Source organism: Hyla sarda, chromosome 1 (assembly GCF_029499605.1).
Source record: "Hyla sarda isolate aHylSar1 chromosome 1, aHylSar1.hap1, whole genome shotgun sequence".
NCBI lineage: Eukaryota > Metazoa > Chordata > Amphibia > Anura > Hylidae > Hyla > Hyla sarda.
In genome coordinates, this window is record NC_079189.1 from 462,712,284 (window position 1) to 462,731,494 (window position 19,211).

Here is a 19,211-nt window from a genome sequence, read left to right on the forward strand (position 1 = left end):
CAACCTTCACTGGATCTGTGCACATTAAATACAGGTATGTAATACAGGTGATTGCTCACTATAGGTAACACCCACACATGTGACTTATGACATCAAAGACGAGTGGGTGGAGGTTTTACATTTTAAAAGCACACTGCTATATCGGTTCTATCGTTTAACCCTAGAGGGCCTGTTGAATTGGATCTAATTATCCAATGCAACTCCCTCTGTAGGAGTTTCTTGTCTGTGCGTTCACCTGCCTTTACTTCAATTATTTCCAAGCAGGCGAAACGCAGACTCTCTGGGTTATTCCCATGCGATTCTTTTACATGTGCAAGGAGATGGGGGGGGGGGCCCTATTCTGCCCGTACGTATGGAGTAGAAATGCTCTCGAATGCGTACGAATAGTTGGCGTCCTGTCTTCCCTATGTAGTAAAAGCCGCATGTGCAAAAAATCGCATATACAATATTTTTAGAGCGGCATGTTATTAATTCATTAACTGTATGAAAAATTGGGCCTATTAGGATGTTTTGTTGCTAGGTTAAAATTACAGTTGTGACATTTGAAATTTCCTTTCGGACCTAGGTCTCCTAGCCATGTATTCTTTCTACTGTTTTCTGTTTGGGTTTTTCAATGCGTCTCCTATTGTTTTATTTCTTTTATATGTAATTAATGTTTTTTTACTTGAAACTTTCTTCAAATCCTGATTGGTTTCTAATATATACCAGTTTCGTCTGATTGCGGATTCTATTGTTCTGTTCATTGGGGAGTTTTTGAAAATAAAAGAAGCGTTTATCAGGAATTTGTTTTTGTTTTATTATTAGAAGGTCTCGTCTTTCTCTTCTGTCTGCTCTCATTCTACTTTTTCTTATTAATTGGTCCAGGTATGCCCTTTCTCAACCTTTTTTCTAGCTCATCTGCTTGTTTATTGTAAATTGTTTTGTGCTCCCTACTCAAGCTCTTGGGAAGAGATTTATCAAAACCTGTACAAAGGAAAAGTTGATCATAGCAACCAGACTACGTCTTTCATTTTTAAAGAGGCCTGTGAAAAATGACAGAAGCGATTTGAATGGTTGCAATAGGCAACTGGTCAACTTTTCATCTGCACAGGTTTTGATAAATCTCCCCCTAAGAGTTAAGATTCTTCTATCTAGTGATACCCTTGCTGCCCACATCACAGCGATTCCTAAACTGGGCAAGGATCCGAATTTCCGTGGCAACTATAGGCATATTTCTCTACTTAACCTTGATATGAAAATTTACTCTAGAAATTTTTACTTTTCAATTGGGATCCTTGCTTCTCTCCCTGAATTTTTTTGACCAGGTTGGCTTGGTCACTGACAGGGTGGCAAGGGATAACACCCTGTTCTCTCTGATGGCTGCCGCTTGATCCCAAGGCCTCTCTACTTGTTTCCTCTCCATCAATGCCGAAAAGGCCTTTCATAGAGTGGGGTGGGATTTTAGGAGCATGTCCATGGAAGAACTGGGTATGAGTCCTAGGGTTTTTGTTTATATAGTGGCTATATACAAAGGAGCTTCGGCTATCGTGCGGGTTTATTTTTGCCCTTTCCACCCCATACCTGATCCACAGTGGTACCTGACAATGTTGTGCTCTTTTCTCTATGGAATATCTGGCACAATCTCGAGACAGAACTCTTCTATTCCAGGCCTTCGTCTCCACTCCAGGTCATATAAATTGTTATACGCAGATGACTTGCTTTGGAATGTCACATCTCTGCACGTTTCTCTTCTTGCTATTTTGGCCGAATTTGCGGAACATGGTGCCCTAGTAACTTTAGGGTTTGTAACCATAAATCTAAACTTCTTAACATCTCAATGTCAAATACTTTTTCCTGGGTCTACTTCGAATTTCCCTTTCTGTCCCAAGCTCATTTCCTTTGGTATATTTGTGTTAATATTGTTGCTGACCTTAACGACCTGTTTGTGGCAAAATTACTTACCCCTCTTACAAACTACTGAATGTGCCCTTAAAATCTGGGGTCTCACACATTTGTTATTTGGGGGTCCCTACCTGCCTCCTCTCCATCCATTCGGCGATCTGCTGCTCCATGCCATGCCTGCCGATAACCCTGATCACTGTTCAGCATTTAACAGTGTATGCAATCAGCAAAAGAATGGTGTAAAAGAAAAAAAAAAGTTAAATGTGATTTAACCTTCCCTAATAAAAGTTTGAATCACCCCCCCCCCTTTTCCCATAAAAAAAATACATAAATAATGTAAATATACATTTACATTATTATTGTCCAAAATTGCTTATTTTTGGTAATTTTGTATACCCTGAAATAACTAATAAAAAGTGATCAAATTCCCATCAAAACAAAAATGGTACAGATAAAAACTTCAGATCACGGCACAAAAAATGAACCCACATACATCCCCATATGCGGAAAAATAATGTTATATGAGTCAGAAGATGACAATTTTAAAACACACTAATTTTGGTGCATGTAGTTATAATTTTTAAGTAGTTAAATAAAATAAAACCTATATAAATTGGGTATCCTTGCAACCATATTGACTAGAGATGAACGAGAGAGTCTCCTAGGACTGTATCCACCTTTTCCAGCCCCCCGGAGCACCTGAAAGCTGAACTTATTTATGCAGGCTGAAGTCAACAACTGCCGAGCCAAGAAGTTCGTGACTAATCGAATCAATGTAAGTTCACTCATCTCTAATATTGACCTACAGAATAAAGATAAGGTGTCATTTTTACCAAAAAAAAAAAAGTGCACTGCGTAGAAGTAGAAGCCCCCAAAATTTACAAAAAGTTGATTTTTGGACTTACTGTAAAATCTCTCTCAGAGCTTCTATTGGGACACAGGACCATGGGTAAATGCTGCTTGCCGCTAGGAGGCTGACACTAGGCAAAAAACAAAACAAAGTCTGCTCCACCCAGCAGGATGTACCTGCCTCCTGAATCTGTGCAACTCTGTTTTGTCACAAAGCAGAAGGAGCACCGACCAAGAGAGAACAGTCTGAACACAAACCCAGACAAGAAAGGAACCGACCACAAGCACCACAGGGGTGGAAACTGGCTGGTCAAACAAACCAATGTTCGAACCGCCCGAACCAAGTCCAGCATGTGAAGCTGGCGCTCCCGCGTATGAGAAAGGGATGGGCAGAAAGAAGGCAATACAATCTCCTCGTTCAAGTGAAAATAAGTCACAACCTTGGATTGAAAAGAAGGCATCGGCCGAAGAACCACCTTGTCTTGGTGGATCACCAAAAAGGGGAAAGGCAAGAGAGAGCAGCCAATTCAGATACATGGCAAATGGATGTGACCGCAACAAGGAAGGCCACCTTCCAAGAAAGAAAACAAAGGGAAACCTGACCCAGAGGCTCAAACGGAGTGCCCTGAAGAACGTCCAAAACAAGGTTAAGGTCCTAAAGGCACAGTGGGGGACCGGAACGGAGGGTACTCGTGAACCAAGCCCTGCAAAAAAGTGCAAACATGAAGGTCAGACGCAAGAGTACGTTGGAAAAGGACAAAAAGCGCCAAAACCTGCCCCTTGATGTAACTGAGGGCAAGGTACGTCTCCAGCCCTAACTGCAAAAAGGACAAGAGATTCGGCAGAGAAAATGAGGTGGGAGAGAGAGAAAAGGCTTCACACCAGTGGAAATAGGCCCGCCAGGTACGGTGGTAAATCCTGGAGGACAAGGGTTTCCGGGCACTGAGCATAGTCCAGATCACCCGGAAAGAAAATCCCCAAGCCCTCAAAACCGTGGTTTCAACAGACATGGCATCAGCGGAAGTAATTTGGGCTGGCAGAGGGGCCCTTGGCAGAGGAGGTCGGGATGATTAGGAAGACGAAAGGGAAAGTCTGCCACAAGACTGACCACGTCCGTGTACCACACTCGACGAGGCCAATCCGGAGCCACCAGAATCGCCGAGACACCTTCCGCCTTGAGATTCCGAACAACCCTGGAAAGAAGCGGAAGCAGCGGAAAGAGGTAGGGGAGAGCGAAGGGGGTCCAAGGGACCACGAAAGCATCCACCACTAGTGCCAGTGGATCCCGAGACCTGGACACGAAGCGAGGGACTTTCCTCTCCCGACGTGACACGAACAGATCCACATCTGGAGCCCCCCTAGCGATGACATTTGATCGAAAACCTCCGGGTGAAGGGACCACTCACCCGGATCTGAGGTGGAGCAGTTCAGGAAGTCCGCCTCCCAATTGTCGATCCTGGGAATGTGCACTGCAGATATGGCTGGAACGTGAAGTTCTGCCCAGAAGAGGATCTTCGAAACCTCCCTCATGGCCACCAAGCTGCGGGTGCTGCCCTGGCGTTTGATGTATGCCACGGCGGTGGCACTGTCAGTCTGCACCCAGGGTGGAAGGCCCCGAAGCAGGAGACTCCAGTGAAGGCGGCACGTTGATGGGGAGACCGAATGCTGATGAAGTCCAACGGCCCTGGACAGTTTAGTCCTGAAAGACAGCTCCCCAGCCGAGGAGACTTGCGTCCGTGGTCAGGACATGCCAATGGAGAGGCAAGAATGAGCAACCCTTCCGGAGGAGAGGGGACAGAAGCCACCAATGGAGGGAGTGGCAAATTTGGGGTGGGAGCCGGATCCTGTGGTGGATAGACAAGGGATATTTGTCCCACTACATAGGATGCCCCACTGGAGAGGACGGTACCGGAATTGGGCAAAAGGGACCACCTCCATGGAGGCCATAATCTTGCCCAGAACGGACATGCAGGTGCGGACGGAAATCAGACCCGTCCGCCTAAGTAAGCGAATCCCCGACAAGAGCTCCCAGAGCTTGTCCTCCGGGAGCGAGAGGCGAGCCGCCGCCATGTCGAAGTGGATCCCGAGAAACACCAGGGATTGGGACTGAGACAGGTTGGATTTTGCATGGTTGATGATACAACCGAAACTAGAGAGGGTCTGTAGCGTCATGTTGAGGCTGACCCGATTCTGTTCCAGAGAGGGCGCCTTGATGAGTAGGCCACCCAGAAAGGGGAGAAACGAGACACCCCGAGAGTGGAGGAGAGACACCACCGTTGCCAGTGTCTTGGTGAAGACCCGAGGAGCGGTCGCCAGCCTGAAGGGCAGAGCAACAATTTAAAAATGACTCGCAGGAACAGTGAGAAAACGTTGATGGGCCGGAAAAATAGGGATGTGTAAGTATGCATCCCATATGCCCACAGAGGAGAGGAACTCCCCCGGATCCATGGAGGAGACTACTGACCGTAGGAATTCCATCCAGAAATGCTGAAGCCGCACATGACAGTTCAAGAGTTTCAAATCGAGAATGGGATGAACTGTGCCGTCCTTCTTTGGTACCATGAAGATATTTGAGTAGAACCCCCGAAAACCATTCCCGAAGAAGGACCGGCACGATTATGCCCTGAGATAGGAGGGTGCGAAGGGCCACCTGAAAAGCTGCAGCAAGAGTGGGAGATCGAAGTGGGCAGGACCGGAAAAAACAATACCGGGGAATAGAAGAGAATTCTATTTGATAACCCTGGGAAATGACCTCTCGAACCCAAGCATCCTGAACTTAAACCAGCCAAATGTCCCCCCCCCCACCCAAGGAAACGACTCTGATGAGGGCGCACCCTCACAGTGGGAGGCTTGTGAGTCCCGGATTTGGAAGACGGGCGGTTGGAACCGGACCCTGACTTCCAGGAGGGGCGAGCCTTGAAAGATGGAGCCCTCCTATCCTGTGAGGCCGCTGGCTTGTCCGGGCGGCCTGAGAAAGGAAAAGGGCGAAAGGAAGAAATCTTCCACTGAGAGTCTGAACGGCGCATACGATTTTGGGGCAAGAGGGAACTCGCCCACGGTAGCCTCAGAGATGATCTCCTCTAGGCATTTGCCAAATAGATTAGATCCCAGAAAAGGAAGTTCAGTGTGGGAGGCCGCATCGCGTTCCAAGCCTTCAGCCACATGAAGTGCCGAAAAGCTACCAGATTGCCAGAGGCAAAGGTAGCGCAGCGAGCTGACTCCAAGGAGGCTGAGCAGAGGTAGTCCCCTGCGGTAGTGATTTGCTGCGCTGGAACTGCCTAATTGGTGGGGGACACGCCTGTCAAAATCCCTTGGCGCAATTGACCGGCCCAAACAGAGGAGAGCTTTGGATACCCAAGTGGAGGCAAAAGCTGGTGACAAAGTTGAGCCTGCCGCTTCAAAGACGAATTTTGCCAAATTTTCTATGCACTTATCTGAAGAGTCTTGAAAGGAATCTGCGTCAGCCAGCGGCAGGGTGCTGGATTTAGACAGCCACGATACAGGAGGTTCCACCGTAGGAGGCGTGGATTGGCAGCCGCAGAACAGGTTATCTTTGTGAATGTTGGATTGGGGATTAGTATCCTGCTAGCGACAGCTTGTTGTGGACTGGCTGTATTTAAAGTTTTGTACTATTTAGGTGGCATTTGTTTTGGGTCACTTAGCCTTCTGAATACTGGGAGTTATTTAATCTGTGTGGCTCTAGACTATCTACATGTCCCACTGATGGAACTTTGTTGCATCTGGTACCTTTGAGCATAGGGATTTTGCCTATTTGATCTATATGAAGATGCTCATCTATCAGTGAATCACCTTTTGATCTCTTATTCTGGCATATAACTGCCTGGAGGACTGACAACTCTAAAGACGCTACAAGTAATCTGTCCAGCTATCTGCTTCTTTGTGACCTATTGAAGACTCAATGTCATGTGCATATCTATGCTACACTAACCTCTTACTGTCGCTTGCATGTAATGAACTTATTTGGTTGTACCGGTGTTATTTGTAACAATTTGTAACATCTCTTTGCCATCTTGTAACACTATTCCCCAATCCATGTGCATATATAAATCTTTTCACTTGTTTTTTGTGATCCCCTGATGAACTGCTGTATATTATAAGATACACGGGGAAACGTGTTGGGATATACAAGTGTTCATGATAGAAGAACCAATTTTTTTGCTATATTTGTTTGGTTGTCTTTTGATTATGGGAGTTTTAAGGATATTAATAAAATAGATTTTTTTTTAGCTCTATGTAATTTTTATTATCCACCGTAGGAGACCACTTTGTAACCAGGTCCTGAAGAAAGGGAAAGATAGCCTAGAGCTTCTTGGTTCCGTGGAAGCGCTTTTCTGGATGCTTCCAAGCCGCATCTAACAGCTTGTCAAATTCACTGTGTGGGCTGAAAAACTTGGGGCATCCGATGAGCGCAGCAGAAGGAGACGTCAGGGGCTGCGCCTGAAGTTCCTGGGTCCTGTAGATGGAAGGTGTCCCTGACTGCAGACACCAGACTGTCCACCATATCTGACATGCCGGAAGTCTCTTCCGAGTCAGAGGGAGGATCTGGATCCGATCTGGGGACTGGAAGCACACTGTAGGAGGTTTAGAATGGGTGGAGGTGGACTGGGAATGTGGCGTGGAGACTGGGAGCAGACACTGGGCGACCGGTTACGGTGGCGCAAGGAGAACGGGAGGATCCCGCACAACCTGACTCAGGGGAGGAAACAGAGGAAAGGCAACCTGGACGGCCATGGGAGGGAATGAATGGAGGGGGAACCCACTGACATCTCCCTAGGAGACAGACGTAAGGAGGACCGTCCCAAGGCAGAGCCTACCTCGTGGGAAACCCTGGCTAAAACCCACTCAGGAGCAGGCGAAGATCTTCTGCCATAAGGAGGACCATCCTGCATGTTGGCCAGGGGAGGACTGGGTCGCAAGGAAGCACAGGGCGGACAGGTGGGCTCAGAGGAACCACCTGGCATTTTGATTTTACATCCTGAGCAAGAATAGTAGGTGACCAGCGTGGGAACCGCTTGCAAGGGAGGGGGGGCACTAGTAAGTCAGACAACCAGACAGACAAAGGAGTGATCTCATCCAGATTCCTGTGTCTGTAGAGAAGTAGGTCCCACAGGTGCAGCTGGAGCAGAAAGCAATAGGAAGACTGGCAGAGATGTGGAGATGAGCAGCAGAGCAGGTCCACGCTGGGCCATTAGCAGAGGAGGAGAGGCCAGCTGACCCCTGCAGCATGAGCGCAAACTCCTATTCTGATAGGAGCAGAAGGGGGGGGGGGGGAGAAAAACCCAGCCCCCTATGCCGATAGCCGAGAGGCCTCCGGGAGCAAGGGGAGGAGCTCCCAGAATGCAAGGTGCGCAACACTGCGATGAAGTGGGTGGAGCTAACTGCCAGCAGCTGACTAGGCCAGAGCCGCGGGCTCAATTGGTGACCCTGCCCGTGGCCCGGACGAGAGCGGGTGCGCAGAGGGAAAGGCTGCAGCGCTGAATGAGAGCGCTGTGGGAAGAGAGAAGCTGCAGCGCCGGGCCACTGGCAGACCCGAGCCACAGAGTATAACTAGTATAACTAGAAACAAACTAGGAAAAAAAATAAAAATAAATAAATAAACAAGACCAGGTATGAAGATGCTCCAGACCTGTGTCTGCCTCCTGTTGACACTAAGCAAAAAATGAGGTGCTCAAAGTCAGGAGGCGGGTATATCCTACCGGGAGGAGCAGACTGCTTTTTTGCCTAGTGTCAGCCTCCTAGCGACAAGCAACATAAACCCATGGTCCTGTGTCCCCCAATGAAGCACTCGAGAAATGGCTTTTTTTTTTGGGAGCCCACAACTAATTTTTCTGGTTTTGCCGTAGATTTTGTGGTGAAATGATTGATGTCATTAGGGGGCGTGGTCTGCATGGATGCCTGAGCAGACGTGCCTTAGTGAAGCTTCTGACATCTTGCTCAACTATCCTGCTTTATTCCCCATTATCCTGCTGGCTGACAACCCTGTTGGGGCGCTGAACCCCTGGAGTTCCCCCTGCATGGCCCTTTGTGGTTCCGGAGGTGTTTGGAGGGGGTTTGCGGTCCTCGTGGCTTGTAGGCCCTGGGTCCCCGGCCCTGCCTGTGGTGAAAGAGACCGGGATCCCTGCTATTTGTGGAGCGGCCTCCTGCTGAATTGGAGCCCCCTGGCGCCCAGAGCTCCTGCTGGTTCATCTGCCCGACATAACTAGGCTTCTGCTGGAGAGGGAGGTCGGGTCCGGTGCCTGGTGCTGCAGCCTCCACTTCCGCCCGCCATCTTGTGACACTGGGACTCCACTCGGGGACGCGCGGCGGCTGGAGCTGTAGGCCCTGCTGCTGGATGGGGAGATCGTTCCGCTGCTGTGGACGCGCTGTGGCGTGTGGCTGTGCGCCGCTGGTAAGGAGAGGAGGGGAGGCTGCGCTGGGACAGCGGTGACGGCCACAATCTTAAAGTACCGGCAGGCGCATGTCCTGTTAACCCCTGCAGGGACATCAGGGTGCTCTATGTAAAGGGATGCCTGCTGAAGAGGAGGGGAGCAGCGGTGAGGCTCCTCATAGTGTCCCCTTGCAGTGGTGTGGTGCTGAACTGTTCGAGTACATTATACCAGACCTCCTGCTCTGCTGTATGTATAAGGGCGAGTTGCTGGTGGCATACCTTCTGCCTCTGGAGGACCCCACTTTAGTGCTGCATTTTCTATCTCTTCCTGACACACTGTAACAGACCTCCTGCATAAGCTCTAATATAATTGCAGTGCATCTGCTGGCAACCTGCTCCTGAATTGGCTGTGCTGGTGTGCTGTGGGTGCTGCCTCATACATTACATGAACTCTGCTATGGTGCGCAGGAACAAAGAGGGGGCTAGTACCTCTCAACAGAGAACTGGTGGATCGTATGCTGGTAGAAATACACTGACTTTACAAAAACAGGTGGCAGCTAAATTGGAACGGTTTGCCCTGAGACACCCGTCCCCTGACTCACCTGACCACAGGGTGGCCCCTCTCCCCATGGCTGGTATAGGACCCCCCCCCGGACCCCCTAGAGGACTGTGCGGATCTTTTTGAGACTTCTATTGCGGATCCACTTGTCTCCCTACCTAGTACTCCTCCTGTGCTTGCTGCTGCAGCAGTTGCTGTTTCTACTACACCTCAAGCTGAACCCACATTGGCTGCTGTTTTCGCTGAGATACAAAGATGTAATATAACTCTCTCTAGTGTGACCGTACAGGTGGGAACTATACAATCTGACATCTCACTTATACGCCATGACCTGCAAAGGGTGACTGACCGTACCTCTGCAGCGGAGGGTCGGATCAGCGACATTGAGGATACAGTTGTTCCATTGGTTCGGGACTCTACTAGACACAGCCAGGATATTGCCCTACCTAAAGCTAAAACAGATGACTTGGAAAATAGTCTGCGCCGTAATAATGTGCGCATAGTGGGACTGCCTGAAAAATGTGAGGGACGCTCTCCGACGGAATATATGGAAACATGGCTAAAGGATGTATTTGGAGCGAAGAGCTCACCGGGTCCCTACGAGACAGTTTCCCCCTGGTGGCCCACCCCGTTCTATGCTGGTGAAACTTCTTCATTACCGTGATAGGGATTTGATACTTCGGCTGGCTAGAGAGAAACAAACTGTGACTGTGGACAATTGTAACATATCTTTCTTCCCTGATTTCTCGGCGGAGGTGCAAAAGAAGCGTGCTTCCTTCTTGGATGTTAAAAGAAGACTGCGGTCCTTGGATGTACAATATTCCATGTTGTATCCTGCTAGATTGAGGGTGGTTGCCTTGGGTACCACCCACTTCTTTGAAGGAATTGATGCTGCTGTGAGATGGTTGGATTCCCATGAATCCCAGCTGCGCCGGAGGGCCCGTGGAGGCTCCCCGAGACCTGACCCAGACTGAACTGTTCCTCCCTGTGCTCAGGCTGATAGGGTGATGATGATAATTGCTAACATCTGAAGTTGTTGATCAATGTATTTCACCGTACATTGTAGTTTAGGTTAACATGTGAGAAATGTTGTATTCTGCTGTTGGCGGCCCTATTTGTCCATTATAGCTGTTGAGGTTCTAGTTCCATATGTGGGGCCTCTGTTTTGCTTTAATATCTGAATATCATCATCTACTGTATGACTTATTGGGGGGGGGGGGGGGAGAGCTGGATTATGGAGGGGGTGGTGCAGAAATGTTCACTATGTGGGATATCTGTGATAAGTTTCCATTTCAGGAGCTGAGCGAATGCATACTTGATTGTGTTTGGTTGGCTGCTGTATGCCCTCACTGTACTGAACATATCCTGACATACTTCCTTAGTATGACTAGTTCTGAGTGGTGTGGGTATACTAGCGCCCCTGGGGTTGTTTGTTTAGTTTTCCGTCTCTCCTTGTGTTGCTGTATGCAATGTATGTAGGTTTCTTGAGACTGTGCGGTTGGGCTCCCTTAACTTGAGTATTGCCAATATCGTCCTTTTCTGCTCATATGTCCCTGATGGCGGTCTTTAATTTTATAGGATGGAATATTAGGGGGTTGAGGGATGTGGTTAAGCGCTATGCAATATTTAACTCTGTGACACATTTTCCCCCTGCCATACTCTGCCTCACTGAAACTCATCTGACAGCAGAATCCACCTCGGCCCTTAATAAGGGATGGGTCGGTCATTCTTAAATCTCTACCTTTTCCTCTCATGCTAGAGGGGTTAATCTGATGGTCCACAAATCTATTCCGTTTAAGGCTATCTCCTCTAGCATTGACCCCGATGGCAGATTTGTCTGTGTATTGTTTGAGGTGTCTCATCGACTGCTTATCATAATTGGTGTATATATCCCTCCCCCTTAAAGTGGCGATGTTGTACAGCATATTCTAACCATAGTATCTGGATTCCAAGCGGCCCCTGTGCTTATGTGTGGTGATTTCAACCAGGTCTTAGATGCCTCTATGGATAAGTTTTGAGGAACTCAGGCCCCTCTTTTGATGGAAATAGATTTATTTGATCTGTGGCACCTCCGTATTCCCAGTGTTAGACAGTTCTCCTGTTACTCGGCTACACATAGTACCCTGTCCAGGATAGACATGGCGGTTGGGGATGAGACCATGGCTGGCCTGGTTAGAGAAACTTAATACTTGGCCAGGGGGTTGTCAGACCACTCTCCAATCCGTTTATGAATTGATTTAGTGGGGGGCGCTGCAGGGGTGCGCCCTCTGTGGAGACTGAGCCCGTTCTGGCTAAATTTGCTAACTACTGCTGAAATAGTTGGTGTGGCACTCAGAGACTTTATTGCCCTTAACAATGGTTCGGCTTCGGTCTCCATAGTTTGGGACTCTCTAAAGGCGTTCCTGCATGGCTTGTTTATTCGGGACATAAGTAAGCACAAGTCCTTCACCAGAGAGAGGGGTGAGAAGTTGAGATTGTCTGTTACTGAAGCTGAATCTAGCTAAGTTCTGCACCCTACCCCTGCAACGGAGGAAGTGTGGCTGAGGGCGCAGGGTGCCTATACTAAATACTTGGAGGAGACGGCCGAAAATAAGAGGTTTTTTTTTTACTAAGCAGCGCTACTTTGAGTGTGGTGAGGGCACGGGTAAATTATTGGCCTCCATTGCTCGGGCCCAGCAGGGGGTTGCATATATTGGCTGTTTGAGGGATGGTGGGGGGAGAGAGGTCACGACGGACGGAGAGATCTTGGGTGTGATGGTAGACTAGGATAAGGATGCTTACTCTACCAAGACCTCTTGTACTGAGGAGGCCTTGGCGGTATATGTTGGCAGGGCATCACTTCCTTCCCTTTCTCCGGAGCAGAGGGACAAGCTGGACTCGCCCATCTCTCTGGAGGAATTGGAACTAGCTCTGAAAGACACTGCTCATGAAAAAGCCCCAGGCCCGGATAGCCTTCCGAGTGAGATGTATAAAACAAACACTCTCAGGTATATTCCTGCCCCAGCTGTTGCGAGTGATCAGGTCGGCAGCTTTGGAAGGCTCTTTGCCTCGCTCCATGATGGAGGCCATTGTAGTACTCTTACCAAAACCAGGAAAGGACCCATTGTGTGCAGGTTCTTACAGACCGATCTCATTACTGTGTGCCGATGTGAAGTTGCTGGATCGAGTACTTGCCAACAGATTAGTTAGTTGTATTATCTATAGTCCATGGGGGATCAGACTGGCCTGATGCCGGGTAAATCTACGGTAGATAATATTAGGAGAGTATCTTAATCTTCAGATGACTCAGGAAGGCGCGGGGGCTAGATCGATTTTTTCATTGGACGCTGCCAAAGCATTTGATAGGGTTGAATGGAACTATCTGTGGACAGTGCTGGGGGCTATGGGGTTGAGACCCAGGTTTCTTTCTTATATTAAACTCCTCTATCATTGCCCGACTGCCAGTCTTCGGGTTAATGGACGGATATCCCCATCGTTTGAGTTGCGGAGAGGTACGCGGCAGGGGTGTCCCCTGTCGCCTTTACTCTTGGCACTAGCTATAGAACCGCTGGCTTGTCTCCTGAGATCCTCACCAGATATAATTGGATTCCGTTATGGCTCCATGAACGAGAGAGTAGCGCTCTAAGCCGATGATATGTTACTATTTTTGGGTGATACCGCTAGGTCTCTGACCTCTGCTATGTCTATTATTACCGAGTTTGGTACCTACTCTGGCCTGCTCATTAATTGGGATAAGTCGGTTCTGATGCCCTTAGATCCTTTGCCTAGTATCCCTCTCTAATATTCAGGTGGTTAAGGAATTTAAATACTTCGGTATTAACATCACACCTTTTTTGCATGATTTTATACCCCGGAACCTGATGCCCTGCTGGACAAGAGTTCTCAGAAGGTAGCGGTCTGGTGTAAATTGCCGATCTCAGTGATTGGCCAGACAAATTTATAAAAATGGTGCTCATGCCGCAGTTATTATATGTGCTGCAGAACTCACCTGTGTGGCTAGCAATGACTTACTTTCATAGAATACAGCGGCTTTTCCGACAATTGGTGTGTGTGTGTGTGTGTGTGTGTGTGTTTGGGGGGGGGGGGGGGGGGGGGGGGGCGACTGCTAAGATCAAACTTGAGACATTACAAAGGGGTAAAACTTCGGGTGGGTTGGCGCTACCTAAACCCTGGTTGTATTATCTCGCCTCGCAACTACATCAGGTTAGAGGGTGGGCAAAGACTTCTTTACTGGGTCCTAAGGGTCATTTATTTATGGCCAAACATGGAGGGAGAGTGCCAATATATATTCTGGAAATTGGAGCCCTGACCAGACCTCCGGATTCTTCTCCCACTACCCAGCTCCTTTGCAAGCTCTGGAGTCATACGCGCAAGTTATTGGGTCTTACGAGTCTTATGTCGTGTACACTGCTGTGGCGTAATCCGGGCTTGCCAGCTTTCTATTCTTTTGCAGAAGCTGGTTATTGGGAGAGAAAAGGCCTGTGTGAAGTGGGGCAGTTAGCTGTACAGGGGGTAGTCCGAACTTTTGAGGACTTGCAGGAAGAGTTCGCTTTACCGCGCTCATCATTTTATCGTTACCTGCAACTCAGTCATGCATACGAATCTCTGAATCGGATGCGGCTGATGGATGTACAAACTAACAGGGTCCTAGAATCTGTAGTTATGAACAGGGAGTCTACGGGAATTATTTCTTAGCTATATGGTGAGCTCTTAAGTTTTTACCATGAACGTTTCCCCTTAACAGTCCAAGCTAAGTGGGAGAGAGACCTTGGTGGATTGAGTGACGAGGAATGGTCTATAGTTCTGTCGTTTACCCCATCATTGTCCCTGTCAGAGTCTAATAGACCATCACAGTTCTTTTTGCACAGGGTGTATAAGACCCCACTGTTCTTACATAATGTTGGTGTTCGGTCCGACTGCCTGCCCTAGGTGTGGCGAGTTGGAGGCTCACATACTACATATTATGTGGACATGCCCTGTCTTAACTTCCTATTGGACTGATGTCATACACCTTATTAAAACTGTCTATGGGATCACACTGCATAAAGAACCTAAGGTGTGCTTACTTGGCCTTATTGGATGCGATAAGGAACATTCCATGAGAGAAGTGGGGATCTTACGTTTGCTGTATCAAGCCAGGAAACTAATCGCGCAGTTCTGGATCAGACCGTCTCCCCCGGGAGTAGCTGATCTTATTAAAAGAATAAAGCTGATGTGCGCATGGGGAAAGGGATATATGTCAAGCGTAAGGTTGAAAGGAAATTTGATGGTATTTGGGGACCCTGGGTACAACATTTTGACCCCCCCCGACGACGACTGATTCTTAAATGCTTGTATGCCCTCAGACTGTAATGGACGTAGCGTGATTGGCTTGAATGTTGAGGATCTGTGGATGTGGCTTTGCTATTTTCCCTGCCCGCCCTTCTCTGTCTACCTTTCTCTGGTGGCTTTGTTGGAGTGTCTGTAGGTACCACTTGCTGTGGTTATGTGTATAAGGTATGAGGGAGTATGCCCATCGGGATAAAAGTATAGTTAAACCTCTAGTTAACTATAAGTGTGTATTTCTGTTGCTGCAAAGGGGAGAGACGGAATGTTTGTTTGTATGGTGGGTGGGGTGGGGTGGGGTGGGAGGGGGAAGGTTTTATTGTGTGTGAACTGTTTGTTAAAAAAAAAATGTTTAAAACTTCAATAAAAATATCTGATTTAAAAAAGTAAAATTGGTGGTGCAAAAAAAATTTAATAAAAAAAAAGCCCTCATATGAGTCTGTAGGTGGAAAATTGAAAGTGCTATAATTTTTAAAAGGTGAGGAGGAAAAAACCTAAAGTGCAAAAATGAAAAATGGCCCGATCCTTAAGGGGTTAAAAGGGGTGTTTAGGAATCGAAAAGCAGAGCTAATCTGTTCCAAAAACAGTGCCACAACTGTCCTTTGGTTGTGTGTGGTACCACAACTTTGCTCCATTCACTTCAATGGAACTGAGCTGAAACACCACACAACCTGAGGACAGGTGTGGAGCTATTCTTTGAAGAAATGAGCTCTGACTTATTAAATCCTGAATAACCCCTTTAATTTTACCAGGGTCGCTGAAGTGGGCTAAAAAGTCTTACTGTGACATTTTATAGGGCTACTATCCCTTGGCACTGAAAATCCTCAGTAACACCTTCTGGAATGGAGTTTGTGGAAAGCCTAAATCGTATGGAGGAATTGGTAGCAACTGACTTGGACATCCCAGTTTCTTTGGCTGCCCTCTTTAATTTGCGCTTTTTTTAATTTTATTTTCTTATGATTAGAGGTTTTACAGAACCCTTGCACCAAGCTTTGGATCCTGGTCAGAGACTTTGTTCTCTCCAATTGCATTGTCCTGCTGAGCCAACCCTGCGCAATCATTCTAGGGTCTTCATTTATGCCCATGATGTGGAGCCATATTTTGCACTTTGTTAATTATACTTGAAGGTGTTCAATAAGAACATTTTGTCATAATACTGTAACAAGGCTGAATATGGTCAATCTTCACTAAACATGTATACACGCACTACTGATCGTAAGACCCTGTAAAAATTTACAATAAATCCACAAGCCAGGAATGCCATTTTTACAAACCCCATTTATTAAACCACCGTATGCCGTGATAGGTGCACAGTAAGTTTATGAGACAGTCTTAGAAAAAGGTAAAGGTGGCATTAAAAACAAACATTCTCTGCAATAATGTATAAAAAAATAATTTGAACAGTTAATTCCTGATAGATTTTGCAAAGTCTGAACAAAACAGTAAAAGTTAGATTGTTTAAAAGCATACAATATTTTAAACAGATGTTGTATCTCAAATACACATAGTAAAATAAAATGTGCATAAGAAAAATAAAATCCACCCAACCTTCTATGTTGACTCTAAAAAGCTAAAATGAAATCTTGTGTGTACAAACAGTATTGCTACCTATCATTCCCAACCCACTAATCATTTGATACGGACATTAAAATGGGATTTTTTTTCTCTTAAGTCAGGCATGCACAATTGTGTGAAATTAAATATTAATGGAAAATCTATCAATTAAAAGAGAATTGGTAAAACAGCAAATAGCTCCAGCCTTAACTTAAAAAAAAAATGGTATACAGAACACCACAGGAGCCACATTACCAAAAACCCAGCAAATTTAAAAAAGGAAAAATAAAAAAACTGCTGACATAAGCAATGTGAAGTCGGAACAGTAACGCAATATAACTCCTTTTTTATATATATATATATTACAAAAAAAAAGTCAGGAGTACAATGAAATATACTTTTACTTTGTCTTAAGGGGATTTGTTGTATAATTTTAACTTCTCAAAAAAAAAAAAAAAAAACGAACCATCCAGCTAGGGGTGGCTTTAATTCAGTAATACTCATCAGTAATGGAGCCGATAAAAATGCACATACATTTTGCTTCTATAAATTGCTGTACATCTATATGAATGATCTCTTCCAATAGACTGGTTCATCAAAAAGGGCCATACAAATATTTCCAATAAAAAAAAAAAAAGTTCTAGTCCTTAAGAACTTCGTTACATCCCCTTTTTATTTTTTTGCTGGTTTCGTGGGGAATTTTTCAGGACTCCTCTAAGACGGAGGTAAGTGCCAGTTGACTCTGACATGTTGTCAAATTCAAATGGTGTAATGCCTTCTGCAAACTTACTCCTATCTGGAATTCTAGTGCTAGGAGAAGCATCAACACATGCAGCCTCTTCTGTAGCATCTTCTGTTTTCACACATGTCTCCTTGTCTGCATCAGTAACATCTCTAGGCTCTTTACCATCCATCTCTTTATCATCAATGTTTCCATTGGGATCTGTGTTGAAGGATCCATCCTCTTCAGTAGTCAGAGGGATATCATTAGCCTCTTGTTTAACCTCTTTGATGGGAAGATCAGAAAGGTTTAATTCTTTAACAACATTTTGGCACGTAGTCTTTCCTTCTGTTACACTGTCCAATTCAACTCTGCTTGGAGAAGAGGAAACAGAATTACCATTTAATGGTGTATGAATATCTGAATCACTGTTTGTGCTCTCTGCATTTTCCAGAGCTGCCCAGATTAATCGTTGTTGTTCTTCAAGCTCTTCCAACGTCAAGGTGTCTTCATCCATGGAAACCAGAGTCTTTGGTTGTGTAGGAATACGCTCTCTTGACTGATGTAGTGGTGAGCCTCTAGAAGGCGTGGGTGGAGGTGTTCCTTTTGGAAGGGGTGGGGGAGTTGGAGTTAGTGGAGGTCGGGGTACGAAATTTGGAGGAGTTGAAGGTGGTGTTCCACGAGGTAGTGGTGGTGGAGTATTATATGGAGATCCAGGAGGAAGAGGTGGCTGAAACTTAAACCCTTGGGAAGGTGAGCAAAATGATGAATCTAGAAAAAAAAATGACATGCTTAATTAAATTACAATTGATATATAAATTGCTATGATCCTTATCATGTATATCGATTTGTATCAGATATTGTGTGGAATCTGTCACCAGATCATGTCATCTAAAAGAAGGATTGTGTACAATAAATTTCAACATGTCTGATCCTTTGTTCTCACAGAGATCAGCAGACCGCATAAGCAGGTAACTGGTTTCTTCACTGAGAAAACTGGAATGCTCAGCTGACCAGAGTGCATGAGGGATTTGCAACATGCACACATTAAAATAAATGGGTTGAGTGCAAAGATTTCTATAACAAATCTACCACATGTGAATATATCCTTAAGCTTAAAAAAATACTTCATAAATCCTAAATACACATAATACAGCAGTGTTATTGAGAGAGAAGAAAGTATCAGACTAATTTAATTAGAGACCACATATCGGTAAGTAAATTTAAACCTGAACTCACCATTAACATCGACAGTATGTGCCCGTCATTGAACAGTTAGTGACATAGTCACATAGTCAGTTCGAAAAAAGACATGTCCATCAAGTTCAACCAGGGAATTAAGGGGTAGGGGTGTGGCGCGATATTGGGGAAGGGATGAGATTTTATATTTCTTCATAAGCATTAATGTTATTTTGTTCCAGGAATGTATCTAAATCCTGTTTTAAAGCTGTAAATTTTTCCTGCTGTGACCAGTTCCTGAGGTAGACTGTTCCACAAGTTCACAGTTCTCATGGTAAAGAAGGTGTGTCGCCCCTTGAGACTAAACTTTTTCTTCTCCAGACGGAGAGAGTGCCCCCTCGTCCTTTGGGGGGGGGGGGGGGGGGGGGGTTTAACCTGGAACAGTTTTTCTCCATATTTTTTGTATGGACCATTTATATACTTATATACGTTTATCATATCCCCCCTTAAACCTCTCTTCTCAAGACTAAACAATTGTAACTCCTTTAATCGCTCCTCATAGCTAAGATGTTCCATGCCCCATATTAGTTTAGTCGCACGTCTCTGCACCCTTTCCAGCTCCACAGTGTCCCTTTTATGTACAGGCGACCAAAACTGAACAGCATACTCCAGGTGAGGCCGTACCAATGCTTTATAAAGGGGGAGTATTATGTCCCTGTCCCTTGAGGAGATTTTTTTGTACTCCATTATATCTC

General features: G+C 46.2%; 1 protein-coding gene across 1 annotated transcript in view; it reads right to left on the minus strand.

Annotated features, from left to right (window-relative positions):
- Positions 1 to 16,262: 16,262 nt before the first annotated feature.
- ZCCHC8 (zinc finger CCHC-type containing 8) overlaps positions 16,263 to 19,211 on the minus strand; it is a 67,259-nt gene continuing 64,310 nt past the window's right edge. The window contains exon 14 of the mRNA XM_056535325.1: positions 16,263 to 18,048. Within this exon, the coding sequence (XP_056391300.1) occupies positions 17,216 to 18,048 (833 nt within the window). The 3' untranslated portion in view covers positions 16,263 to 17,215. The remainder of the gene's footprint in view (positions 18,049 to 19,211) is intronic.